This window comes from Spinacia oleracea, chromosome 5 (assembly GCF_020520425.1).
Source record: "Spinacia oleracea cultivar Varoflay chromosome 5, BTI_SOV_V1, whole genome shotgun sequence".
Taxonomy (NCBI): domain Eukaryota; kingdom Viridiplantae; phylum Streptophyta; class Magnoliopsida; order Caryophyllales; family Amaranthaceae; genus Spinacia; species Spinacia oleracea.
In genome coordinates this window covers 18828318-18841400 of record NC_079491.1, presented here as the reverse complement: position 1 = coordinate 18841400, position 13083 = coordinate 18828318, and the positions used below count along the sequence as shown (strand labels likewise).

Below are 13083 nucleotides of genomic sequence, written 5' to 3'. Positions count from 1 at the left end.
AATTAAGGGTATGAAATTTTTAGGAAATCCTTTTTTTTTTTTTTTTTCTTTCTTGTTCGAATTAATCTTTCTTTTCGAACTTATTTTAATTCTTATTTGAAAAAAAATAACAAAAAAAAGAAAAAAAAAATTGAACTTTTATTTTTTTTCTTTCTTTTTATTTTCTTTGTTTTATTTTATTATGTAAATTACTTAAATGGTTTAGTTTATTCTAATTATATTATGAGAGATGATGGGTAGTATAAGAAGGGCATACAGGATAGAATTATATGTGCATTAGTAGTTAATTGCTAGCTTAAGAAGTTAATTGCCATGTGCATGTGTTAAATGTTAAGTGTTACATTTACAAGTGCATAAAGAATTGTTTGATTCCACCAAACTTATTGATTATTGAACCTTGTTTATGTTTTGGCTGGAAAATCGTTAGTGAGACCTTGAATTGTTTATTTCAGGAATAAAATGTTTCTTTCCAAGTATACCAATATAGGATCCTTCGAGAAACTTGATATAGAAACCCCAGATATTTACGTGAAGAAAATTGTGTTTGGATGTGAATATTATGCTAAAGTTCAAGGGCAACCTATCTTAATGAGAAAGGATATCATAGCAGCCACTATCATTAATTGCTTACCTAACAAATTTCCATACCTAGAACTCAAGGAAAAGTTTAAAGACATGCATTCTGATAATGGAACTCCAAACTTGGCTAAGTATGGAACTTGGGATGGTAGATGGAAATATGATTCAGAAATTCTGACCACCATTATTGAAGCGGCAGAAAGTGGGTTTAGAGACGGTAAAATCGTAGGGAGTCATGTTGGGGATTCAGTTACAGAAGAACCTATGGGAATAAGTGTAAATAATGACCTAGAGGAAAATGATGTAGCTGTGGAGAATGAGAATGTAGGTGTTGAGGCAGAGAATCCTAACCCAGCGGCTCATGAGCCAACCATTGAGATCTCTAGTGATTCGGATGCAGAGCTCGAAAGTGAACAGGAGATGGCAAGTGAGCCTAATCAAGATGAAGACATGGGTGAAGATGCAAACCCTGAGGAAGACCCCGATGAAGACCCTAAAGAAGAGTTTGATGATCTTGAGATCTAAATTTCACTCCGCAAGTTTCAGGAGCAATGGATAGGCAAAAGGCCACAAATATTTTGAAGTCATAAATAGTTAATTAGCTCTTTTATGTTTTAAAGAATAAGTAGCAAAGCTACAACTGTTTAAGGTTTAAGTTTATTGAAGTTTGAAATATTCTTTATTATTTTCAAGGATGTAATAAACCTCTATGGAGTTAGCAATAAAAGTTAAAGTTTTCAAGGAATTGTTCTTTATTCTATTTTGAGGATTCCATAATACCCCAACCTCTAGGTAGTACGTCGTGGATTAATCTTCCTATTGGTTTCATACTCAGTGTGAATTGTGGATCAATTCAATTGCCACAAAAATATTAAATGATTTGAGTACATAAAGGAAGTGAGGGCCAATCTAGAACCTCATGACCAATATGATTCAAAATGTTATGCCTTATGTGTAGTGTGTAAATGTCTTTCGTGAATTATTGAGGATGATTATTTTTCAATGATTATTGCACCTTGTAGACGATCGTTGCACCTTCGTAAACGATTGTCGTGCCTTCGTAAATGATGTGTATTAATGTGAACATTGTTGGTTGAGGCGATCTTTATGGTCAATTCAAGTATTAAATTGTATGGGATAACGTATAAGTGATGTTTCAAACCTAAAGTAGAATATACTAATTGTAGGTCGCGTTCTAGAATGGCCAACAACAATGATCTAGCTGCTGTGATTCGCCTCTTGGCGGAAAAGCTAACCCAAGAGAGAACTGAGCGCCCCGACTCTGCAGGGGAAATGTTTGAAAGACTTTCTAGGGTTAAGCCCCCGTATTTCAAGGGGCAAGCCGACCCAACCTTCCTGGAAAACTGGATTAGGGAGTTTGAGAAACTATTTGAGGATGTGAGTTGCCCTGGGAATATGAGAGTAAGTCAAGCTGTCCTTTATCTGAAAGATGAGGCCGACCTTTGGTGGAAGGAAAATGGAAATAGACTAAGTGCTGTTGAGGGATTCAATTGGGATTCATTCATAGTTGCCTTGAGGGGGAAGTTTTATCCTCCTTTTATGAGAAAGCAGAAAGCGCAGGAGTTCATCAACCTTAGGATGGGGAATATGACTATTGTTGAATACTATAGCAAGTTTATAGCTTTATCGAGGTTTGCACCTGAGGTTGTAGCTACTGAGGAGCTGAAAGCTCAAAGGTTCGAGCAAGGGCTGACTGATGAAATTCAACTAGGATTAGGTGGGGAAACTTTTACATCCTTAGACATAGTGTATGGGAGAGCTGCTCATATTTATGGTCTGCAGTCTAGAAGGGACAAGAAAACTTTGGTAATTGGGGAAAAGAGAAAAGATTTTAATACTGGGGGTAACCAAGAAAACTTTAAAAGGAATAGAAACGGAAATGGGAATGGAAATGGAAATTTCCAAGGAGGAAACAATCAGGGGCACCACAACAACTCGAACCCATCTGAGAGTGCATGATTGCAAGATGTGCAGTAACAATCACCCTGGTAAGAACTGCAAAGGAGAATTAGTGACCTGCAACTATTGTCAGAAAAGGGGGCATAGGGAGTATGAGTGCTTCACTAAGCACATAAAGGAACAAAATAGTAATGGAGGTGGAAACCAAGTGAGGTTTAACCAGTCTGGAGGTCAAAATTCAAAGCCTGGAGGGGCACAAAACAATCAAGAGAACTATAATAAGCCTGCAAATGATCACAACAACCCGAATAAGGCTCCAGGAAAGTTGTACATGATGAATCAGAATGAAAATGAACGATCTTCCGATATAGATTCTGGTACTTTTCTATTAACTCCGCGCAAGTTAAGCATTATTTAATTCGTGGTGACTTGTTCTTTTGTTTCGTCATCTGTTGTGAAAAGTCTAAAATTAGTAGTTTTAGTGAAACAAGAAATTTGAGGATAGAATTCGTCGAAAGAAATTTTGGTTAGTTATTCCCTGAGGTGAGTTACGAGGGCGTAACTCGTTTTCTTTAAGGGGGGTAGAATGCGATAGAAATTCGCGTTTTTTAACCTATTTTATGGCATTTTTATGCATTTTTATGCTTATTTTAGCAAATTTTACAAGTTTAGGCAAAGCAAATAGACTCTCCGCATAAGAAAAGGTGTTCATGAGTAACACAAACAGCTTTGAGTTGGCAAAAGAGTGCACATAGGTGGCACAAGTACTTCTCTAGTAAGAATAAGTTAAAAGCTTTTGGGGAAAATGTGGGAAATTTCATGTCAAGTTTCGGGACGAAACTTATTTTAAGAGGGGTAGATTGTAATCCCCCGTAAATTTATAAATTTTATTAATATATTTTAACGCATATTATTTATATTTAAATAGAATTTATGAATTTTAAGTAATAAATATATAATTAACGTATATTTATTTTATTTTAAGTACGTTCTAAATATTTAACGATTTTTGAATTTTATTATATATTTAATGTATATTTAATTTTAAGTAAATATATTATAAATGTTTTAACGGTTTGCGCAATCAAGAATAATTTAGGAAAACTCGTTGAATTCGGAAAAACAATTCTATTCGGTTTTGACTCAAACACTAAAATTCAAATCTTAATCCTAGCCCACATGAGAAAAGCCCAAAATAAAAAAACAAAAAAAAAAACCCATACCCCTCTTTTCTAATTCACGTGAAACCAACCTCACCCAAAACCCCTTCCTTCCTCTCTTTCACGTAAAAAGGAAAACTCAAACCCTCCTCCCTCACTGCCGTTTTTCTCTCCTCCCTTCACGACCGTCGCTGTCCCAGTCGCCGCCACCACCGCCGGACCTCCTCGCCACCGGGTAACCTCCCTTCTTCTTGGTCGTCCTTCTTCTTCGTTGTTCCTTCCTTCTTTTTTCTTTCGTAGCTCTCACCATTGCTTCCCTCCTCTTGTTCGATTTCGCGCAGCAACCAGAACCTCGTGGTTCTCCCTCGCCGTCAGCCCAACCTCGACCATCACCGCAGCCTTCGTTGCCGGTATCTTCTTCCTCCTTCTCTCTTTCGTGCTTCTTGCTTTCTTTCTCCCTTTTCGTATTATATCTCCTCCTTAATCGTGCAGCGTCACCTCGCCAACCACCAGCAACCACCGTGCGCAGCACCAGTGCCGCCGCCCAGTACCGCCGCTGCCGCACTCTGACCGCCGGCCGCTCTTTCTCTCCTTTTTGGTTATTTCTTAAACCCTAAGTTATTTAAATATTTTGATTTAAGTTTATTGATTTTAATTTATGTTTCTTGAATTAAATTATTAATCTTTATAGTTAAATTATAATTTTCGGATTTGATATTGATATTGTAAATTAATTAATTTCAGTTTTGGTTGATTAATATATAAGTTAGGGTTTAATCATGTTTTATTAATTCGAATTATGTTTTCTTGAATTAAAGTTATAGTTTTTATGATTTAAATTATAGATTTCAGATTATACGAATTACATAATAAAGTTACTAATTTTCAGATTATATTATATTGATTAAATTAGTGCCCTTAAGTAGTAAAGTGTGACTTTTGAAGTTTTAATGGCTTTAAATCATAATATAACGATTATATACTATTAAAGTTATTATTTTTATGATTTTAAAGATGTCGAATATATTTTGAGTAAGCTTTTAATTATTTTATATTGCTGGAAATTTTTAAAAAGGAACGTTTGTTGGAGTTTATGATAATTAGGGATCGTTAGGGAATTAATCACTATTCTATATAGGAAGTTAATTAATTAAGTTTCGATATTGGGGAGTGTTCTAAATATGTTTAGGATGTGTTTGGAGTACGTTAGTGTTGCTGTAAATTATTAGGAATTGATTTGGGTACGTTTCTTGATTATTTTAGGCGGAGAATTCTTTGTGGGCGACTTTTGAATTCGTTAAAGTGGCCTATCAGTTTGTTTACACAAGGTACGTACATACCTGTGTGCTTGGAATGTGTGTGATTTGTTGAAACCATATTGAAATGATTGATGAACTTCGTTATGTTGAAATGATTGAGGAACTTGGTTATGTTGAAATTGTTGATGAACTAGGTTATGTTGAAAGTGCATGTTTAATATTGTTGGATGGATATGTTAAGCATATATATTTCGTTATGAGAATTATAGCATGTTAGTATGGATGATTGATGCGAACATGTTGGTTGGGAACATTAGATTATTATATATATTGATTCAGATCGATTGTTCATTGTTCCCTTTTAGCTTTTCACTACTTTATAAGGGCCGAGGACCTTGTTTAGTAAGTTGAAACCTTATACCCATATAGAGGGGTTGATCAGTATTAAAGGAAAGGTTGGATTTAATTGGAATGAGTCTTGATTGACATATCTGTGATCACGTACTTAATTCCAAGATAAAAACAGTTGTGAATAATCGTTGATTGTATGACTTATGTGATTGTTGAGTCATAACAGAGTTTAATTTATAAATCATGTAAAGTGAAACTGAGTAGCAATAGCTTTAGACTGTGCACGTCTAAAGTGACGGACAATCAGGAGTTGGGGTCATGGGTAGCCTATGGCTTTTTCTGGGGCCGGATTGATCACCGGTTCTATTTTTATTTAAAAGTCCCTCGATATCGCAGGTCATTGGGGTTTACGGAGTCGCGCCCGTACCTCGTCTTCCTTAGTGAAGAAGAAGAAGTTTCTAGTAGACAACTCAGTCCATTGACTATTTCAATTAAAATAATGTTAATGATACAAAGGTCTAGCTCAGTCAAATATAGTCTTCAAGTCAATATATCTTGATTATCCTTGCTTATGTTTTATTTAGTACCATGTTAGGATTGTTCGTTTAATAGAATCATGTTAGGATTATTATTGATTTAGTATGTAGTACTCAGCTTTGCTGATTTCGTGTTTTTGCTTGTGCATGTTGATCATGGCTATGCCTTATTGATCCTGTGATGACCCAATCTTTGGTGAGCAGTCTCTAAGGATCAATAAGCATTGTCCATCTACAGGTTTGAAGATGATGCATCATGGGGATCGGGATTAGAGAGCTTGTATTTAGTTTCGTTTTGCTAAGTAACTTGGTTTGTTAATTTAGACTTTAAACTTATCGTACTATTTATATTCCCTTAATTTCGTTGGTTGGTTTTTGGGATTAAACCTGTAATTGATTATTTATAAACCTAAAGTTAGTTTTATGTTTTCCGCTGCAAAATTCTGAATAAGCCGTTACGTTTTCACACGGGCGATAATGCCTTGATAATTCTCTACGTTTTATATTAAAATGTTGTTTTAGAAAAGAGGGAATTGTCGGGGTGTTACAAAGTGGTATCAAAGCTTATGGTTTTACTTCAATAATTTTTAGGCGCCTAAACTAGCTAGTTTCCTAAAACGAATTTTCGAGAATTGAGCTCTTACTCATTATATCGTTCAAAATGCGTACTTTTTATTTGGGACCGAATTCATTTTATTTCGTTTACAAGTATACTAATATTCCTTATTTAAGTTCGAAATTAACTTATTTATTCGAATTAAATTAATGACTCCGAAACTATTTTTATTAGTGAACTTCTTTTGAAAAAAATAAAATAATAAAGGAGGTCTAATTTTTTTTATTTCGAATTAAGGGTATGAAATTTTTAGGAAATCCTTTTTTTTTTTTTTTCTTTCTTGTTCGAATTAATCTTTCTTTTCGAACTTATTTTAATTCTTATTTGAAAAAAAATAACAAAAAAAAGAAAAAAAAAATTGAACTTTTATTTTTTTTCTTTCTTTTTATTTTCTTTGTTTTATTTTATTATGTAAATTACTTAAATGGTTTAGTTTATTCTAATTATATTATGAGAGATGATGGGTAGTATAAGAAGGGCATACAGGATAGAATTATATGTGCATTAGTAGTTAATTGCTAGCTTAAGAAGTTAATTGCCATGTGCATGTGTTAAATGTTAAGTGTTACATTTACAAGTGCATAAAGAATTGTTTGATTCCACCAAACTTATTGATTATTGAACCTTGTTTATGTTTTGGCTGGAAAATCGTTAGTGAGACCTTGAATTGTTTATTTCAGGAATAAAATGTTTCTTTCCAAGTATACCAATATAGGATCCTTCGAGAAACTTGATATAGAAACCCCAGATATTTACGTGAAGAAAATTGTGTTTGGATGTGAATATTATGCTAAAGTTCAAGGGCAACCTATCTTAATGAGAAAGGATATCATAGCAGCCACTATCATTAATTGCTTACCTAACAAATTTCCATACCTAGAACTCAAGGAAAAGTTTAAAGACATGCATTCTGATAATGGAACTCCAAACTTGGCTAAGTATGGAACTTGGGATGGTAGATGGAAATATGATTCAGAAATTCTGACCACCATTATTGAAGCGGCAGAAAGTGGGTTTAGAGACGGTAAAATCGTAGGGAGTCATGTTGGGGATTCAGTTACAGAAGAACCTATGGGAATAAGTGTAAATAATGACCTAGAGGAAAATGATGTAGCTGTGGAGAATGAGAATGTAGGTGTTGAGGCAGAGAATCCTAACCCAGCGGCTCATGAGCCAACCATTGAGATCTCTAGTGATTCGGATGCAGAGCTCGAAAGTGAACAGGAGATGGCAAGTGAGCCTAATCAAGATGAAGACATGGGTGAAGATGCAAACCCTGAGGAAGACCCCGATGAAGACCCTAAAGAAGAGTTTGATGATCTTGAGATCTAAATTTCACTCCGCAAGTTTCAGGAGCAATGGATAGGCAAAAGGCCACAAATATTTTGAAGTCATAAATAGTTAATTAGCTCTTTTATGTTTTAAAGAATAAGTAGCAAAGCTACAACTGTTTAAGGTTTAAGTTTATTGAAGTTTGAAATATTCTTTATTATTTTCAAGGATGTAATAAACCTCTATGGAGTTAGCAATAAAAGTTAAAGTTTTCAAGGAATTGTTCTTTATTCTATTTTGAGGATTCCATAATACCCCAACCTCTAGGTAGTACGTCGTGGATTAATCTTCCTATTGGTTTCATACTCAGTGTGAATTGTGGATCAATTCAATTGCCACAAAAATATTAAATGATTTGAGTACATAAAGGAAGTGAGGGCCAATCTAGAACCTCATGACCAATATGATTCAAAATGTTATGCCTTATGTGTAGTGTGTAAATGTCTTTCGTGAATTATTGAGGATGATTATTTTTCAATGATTATTGCACCTTGTAGACGATCGTTGCACCTTCGTAAACGATTGTCGTGCCTTCGTAAATGATGTGTATTAATGTGAACATTGTTGGTTGAGGCGATCTTTATGGTCAATTCAAGTATTAAATTGTATGGGATAACGTATAAGTGATGTTTCAAACCTAAAGTAGAATATACTAATTGTAGGTCGCGTTCTAGAATGGCCAACAACAATGATCTAGCTGCTGTGATTCGCCTCTTGGCGGAAAAGCTAACCCAAGAGAGAACTGAGCGCCCCGACTCTGCAGGGGAAATGTTTGAAAGACTTTCTAGGGTTAAGCCCCCGTATTTCAAGGGGCAAGCCGACCCAACCTTCCTGGAAAACTGGATTAGGGAGTTTGAGAAACTATTTGAGGATGTGAGTTGCCCTGGGAATATGAGAGTAAGTCAAGTTGTCCTTTATCTGAAAGATGAGGCCGACCTTTGGTGGAAGGAAAATGGAAATAGACTAAGTGTTGTTGAGGGATTCAATTGGGATTCATTCATAGTTGCCTTGAGGGGGAAGTTTTATCCTCCTTTTATGAGAAAGCAGAAAGCGCAGGAGTTCATCAACCTTAGGATGGGGAATATGACTATTGTTGAATACTATAGCAAGTTTATAGCTTTATCGAGGTTTGCACCTGAGGTTGTAGCTACTGAGGAGCTGAAAGCTCAAAGGTTCGAGCAAGGGCTGACTGATGAAATTCAACTAGGATTAGGTGGGGAAACTTTTACATCCTTAGACATAGTGTATGGGAGAGCTGCTCATATTTATGGTCTGCAGTCTAGAAGGGACAAGAAAACTTTGGTAATTGGGGAAAAGAGAAAAGATTTTAATACTGGGGGTAACCAAGAAAACTTTAAAAGGAATAGAAACGGAAATGGGAATGGAAATGGAAATTTCCAAGGAGGAAACAATCAGGGGCACCACAACAACTCGAACCCATCTGAGAGTGCATGATTGCAAGATGTGCAGTAACAATCACCCTGGTAAGAACTGCAAAGGAGAATTAGTGACCTGCAACTATTGTCAGAAAAGGGGGCATAGGGAGTATGAGTGCTTCACTAAGCACATAAAGGAACAAAATAGTAATGGAGGTGGAAACCAAGTGAGGTTTAACCAGTCTGGAGGTCAAAATTCAAAGCCTGGAGGGGCACAAAACAATCAAGAGAACTATAATAAGCCTGCAAATGATCACAACAACCCGAATAAGGCTCCAGGAAAGTTGTACATGATGAATCAGAATGAAAATGAACGATCTTCCGATATAGATTCTGGTACTTTTCTATTAACTCCGCGCAAGTTAAGCATTATTTAATTCGTGGTGACTTGTTCTTTTGTTTCGTCATCTGTTGTGAAAAGTCTAAAATTAGTAGTTTTAGTGAAACAAGAAATTTGAGGATAGAATTCGTCGAAAGAAATTTTGGTTAGTTATTCCCTGAGGTGAGTTACGAGGGCGTAACTCGTTTTCTTTAAGGGGGGTAGAATGCGATAGAAATTCGCGTTTTTTAACCTATTTTATGGCATTTTTATGCATTTTTATGCTTATTTTAGCAAATTTTACAAGTTTAGGCAAAGCAAATAGACTCTCCGCATAAGAAAAGGTGTTCATGAGTAACACAAACAGCTTTGAGTTGGCAAAAGAGTGCACATAGGTGGCACAAGTACTTCTCTAGTAAGAATAAGTTAAAAGCTTTTGGGGAAAATGTGGGAAATTTCATGTCAAGTTTCGGGACGAAACTTATTTTAAGAGGGGTAGATTGTAATCCCCCGTAAATTTATAAATTTTATTAATATATTTTAACGCATATTATTTATATTTAAATAGAATTTATGAATTTTAAGTAATAAATATATAATTAACGTATATTTATTTTATTTTAAGTACGTTCTAAATATTTAACGATTTTTGAATTTTATTATATATTTAATGTATATTTAATTTTAAGTAAATATATTATAAATGTTTTAACGGTTTGCGCAATCAAGAATAATTTAGGAAAACTCGTTGAATTCGGAAAAACAATTCTATTCGGTTTTGACTCAAACACTAAAATTCAAATCTTAATCCTAGCCCACATGAGAAAAGCCCAAAATAAAAAAACAAAAAAAAAACCCATACCCCTCTTTTCTAATTCACGTGAAACCAACCTCACCCAAAACCCCTTCCTTCCTCTCTTTCACGTAAAAAGGAAAACTCAAACCCTCCTCCCTCACTGCCGTTTTTCTCTCCTCCCTTCACGACCGTCGCTGTACCAGTCGCCGCCACCACCGCCGGACCTCCTCGCCACCGGGTAACCTCCCTTCTTCTTGGTCGTCCTTCTTCTTCGTTGTTCCTTCCTTCTTTTTTCTTTCGTAGCTCTCACCATTGCTTCCCTCCTCTTGTTCGATTTCGCGCAGCAACCAGAACCTCGTGGTTCTCCCTCGCCGTCAGCCCAACCTCGACCATCACCGCAGCCTTCGTTGCCGGTATCTTCTTCCTCCTTCTCTCTTTCGTGCTTCTTGCTTTCTTTCTCCCTTTTCGTATTATATCTCCTCCTTAATCGTGCAGCGTCACCTCGCCAACCACCAGCAACCACCGTGCGCAGCACCAGTGCCGCCGCCCAGTACCGCCGCTGCCGCACTCTGACCGCCGGCCGCTCTTTCTCTCCTTTTTGGTTATTTCTTAAACCCTAAGTTATTTAAATATTTTGATTTAAGTTTATTGATTTTAATTTATGTTTCTTGAATTAAATTATTAATCTTTATAGTTAAATTATAATTTTCGGATTTGATATTGATATTGTAAATTAATTAATTTCAGTTTTGGTTGATTAATATATAAGTTAGGGTTTAATCATGTTTTATTAATTCGAATTATGTTTTCTTGAATTAAAGTTATAGTTTTTATGATTTAAATTATAGATTTCAGATTATACGAATTACATAATAAAGTTACTAATTTTCAGATTATATTATATTGATTAAATTAGTGCCCTTAAGTAGTAAAGTGTGACTTTTGAAGTTTTAATGGCTTTAAATCATAATATAACGATTATATACTATTAAAGTTATTATTTTTATGATTTTAAAGATGTCGAATATATTTTGAGTAAGCTTTTAATTATTTTATATTGCTGGAAATTTTTAAAAAGGAACGTTTGTTGGAGTTTATGATAATTAGGGATCGTTAGGGAATTAATCACTATTCTATATAGGAAGTTAATTAATTAAGTTTCGATATTGGGGAGTGTTCTAAATATGTTTAGGATGTGTTTGGAGTACGTTAGTGTTGCTGTAAATTATTAGGAATTGATTTGGGTACGTTTCTTGATTATTTTAGGCGGAGAATTCTTTGTGGGCGACTTTTGAATTCGTTAAAGTGGCCTATCAGTTTGTTTACACAAGGTACGTACATACCTGTGTGCTTGGAATGTGTGTGATTTGTTGAAACCATATTGAAATGATTGATGAACTTTGTTATGTTGAAATGATTGAGGAACTTGGTTATGTTGAAATTGTTGATGAACTAGGTTATGTTGAAAGTGCATGTTTAATATTGTTGGATGGATATGTTAAGCATATATATTTCGTTATGAGAATTATAGCATGTTAGTATGGATGATTGATGCGAACATGTTGGTTGGGAACATTAGATTATTATATATATTGATTCAGATCGATTGTTCATTGTTCCCTTTTAGCTTTTCACTACTTTATAAGGGCCGAGGACCTTGTTTAGTAAGTTGAAACCTTATACCCATATAGAGGGGTTGATCAGTATTAAAGGAAAGGTTGGATTTAATTGGAATGAGTCTTGATTGACATATCTGTGATCACGTACTTAATTCCAAGATAAAAACAGTTGTGAATAATCGTTGATTGTATGACTTATGTGATTGTTGAGTCATAACAGAGTTTAATTTATAAATCATGTAAAGTGAAACTGAGTAGCAATAGCTTTAGACTGTGCACGTCTAAAGTGACGGACAATCAGGAGTTGGGGACATGGGTAGCCTATGGCTTTTTCTGGGGCCGGATTGATCACCGGTTCTATTTTTATTTAAAAGTCCCTCGATATCGCAGGTCATTGGGGTTTACGGAGTCGCGCCCGTACCTCGTCTTCCTTAGTGAAGAAGAAGAAGTTTCTAGTAGACAACTCAGTCCATTGACTATTTCAATTAAAATAATGTTAATGATACAAAGGTCTAGCTCAGTCAAATATAGTCTTCAAGTCAATATATCTTGATTATCCTTGCTTATGTTTTATTTAGTACCATGTTAGGATTGTTCGTTTAATAGAATCATGTTAGGATTATTATTGATTTAGTATGTAGTACTCAGCTTTGCTGATTTCGTGTTTTTGCTTGTGCATGTTGATCATGGCTATGCCTTATTGATCCTGTGATGACCCAATCTTTGGTGAGCAGTCTCTAAGGATCAATAAGCATTGTCCATCTACAGGTTTGAAGATGATGCATCATGGGGATCGGGATTAGAGAGCCTGTATTTAGTTTCGTTTTGCTAAGTAACTTGGTTTGTTAATTTATACTTTAAACTTATCGTACTATTTATATTCCCTTAATTTCGTTGGTTGGTTTTTGGGATTAAACCTGTAATTGATTATTTATAAACCTAAAGTTAGTTTTATGTTTTCCGCTGCAAAATTCTGAATAAGCCGTTACGTTTTCACACGGGCGATAATGCCTTGATAATTCTCTACGTTTTATATTAAAATGTTGTTTTAGAAAAGAGGGAATTGTCGGGGTGTTACATAAGGGACTTCTACATTTTCGTCCATACAAGGCCTCGAATGGTGTCATTCCTATACTGGTATGATAGCTATTGTTGTATGA

The 13083-nt window shown here is 35.1% G+C and overlaps 2 protein-coding genes across 2 annotated transcripts; both read left to right on the top strand.

The window, feature by feature from the left end:
- Positions 1 to 3398: 3398 nt before the first annotated feature.
- On the top strand, positions 3399 to 8199 carry LOC130461206 (uncharacterized). Its single transcript, XM_056829199.1, has 5 exons — positions 3399 to 3894; positions 4001 to 4069; positions 4152 to 4257; positions 4923 to 4987; positions 6010 to 8199. The coding sequence occupies exon 5, from the start codon at positions 7109 to 7111 to the stop codon at positions 7751 to 7753; it is 645 nt and encodes a 214-aa protein (XP_056685177.1). The 5' UTR covers positions 3399 to 3894; positions 4001 to 4069; positions 4152 to 4257; positions 4923 to 4987; positions 6010 to 7108; the 3' UTR covers positions 7754 to 8199.
- Positions 8200 to 10100: 1901 nt separating this feature from the next.
- On the top strand, positions 10101 to 12837 carry LOC130461205 (uncharacterized). The gene is made up of 5 exons (XM_056829198.1): positions 10101 to 10542; positions 10649 to 10717; positions 10800 to 10905; positions 11571 to 11635; positions 12658 to 12837. Exons 1-5 carry the CDS (start codon positions 10328 to 10330, stop codon positions 12662 to 12664), a joined length of 462 nt encoding a protein of 153 aa, XP_056685176.1. The 5' UTR covers positions 10101 to 10327; the 3' UTR covers positions 12665 to 12837.
- Positions 12838 to 13083: the final 246 nt, after the last annotated feature.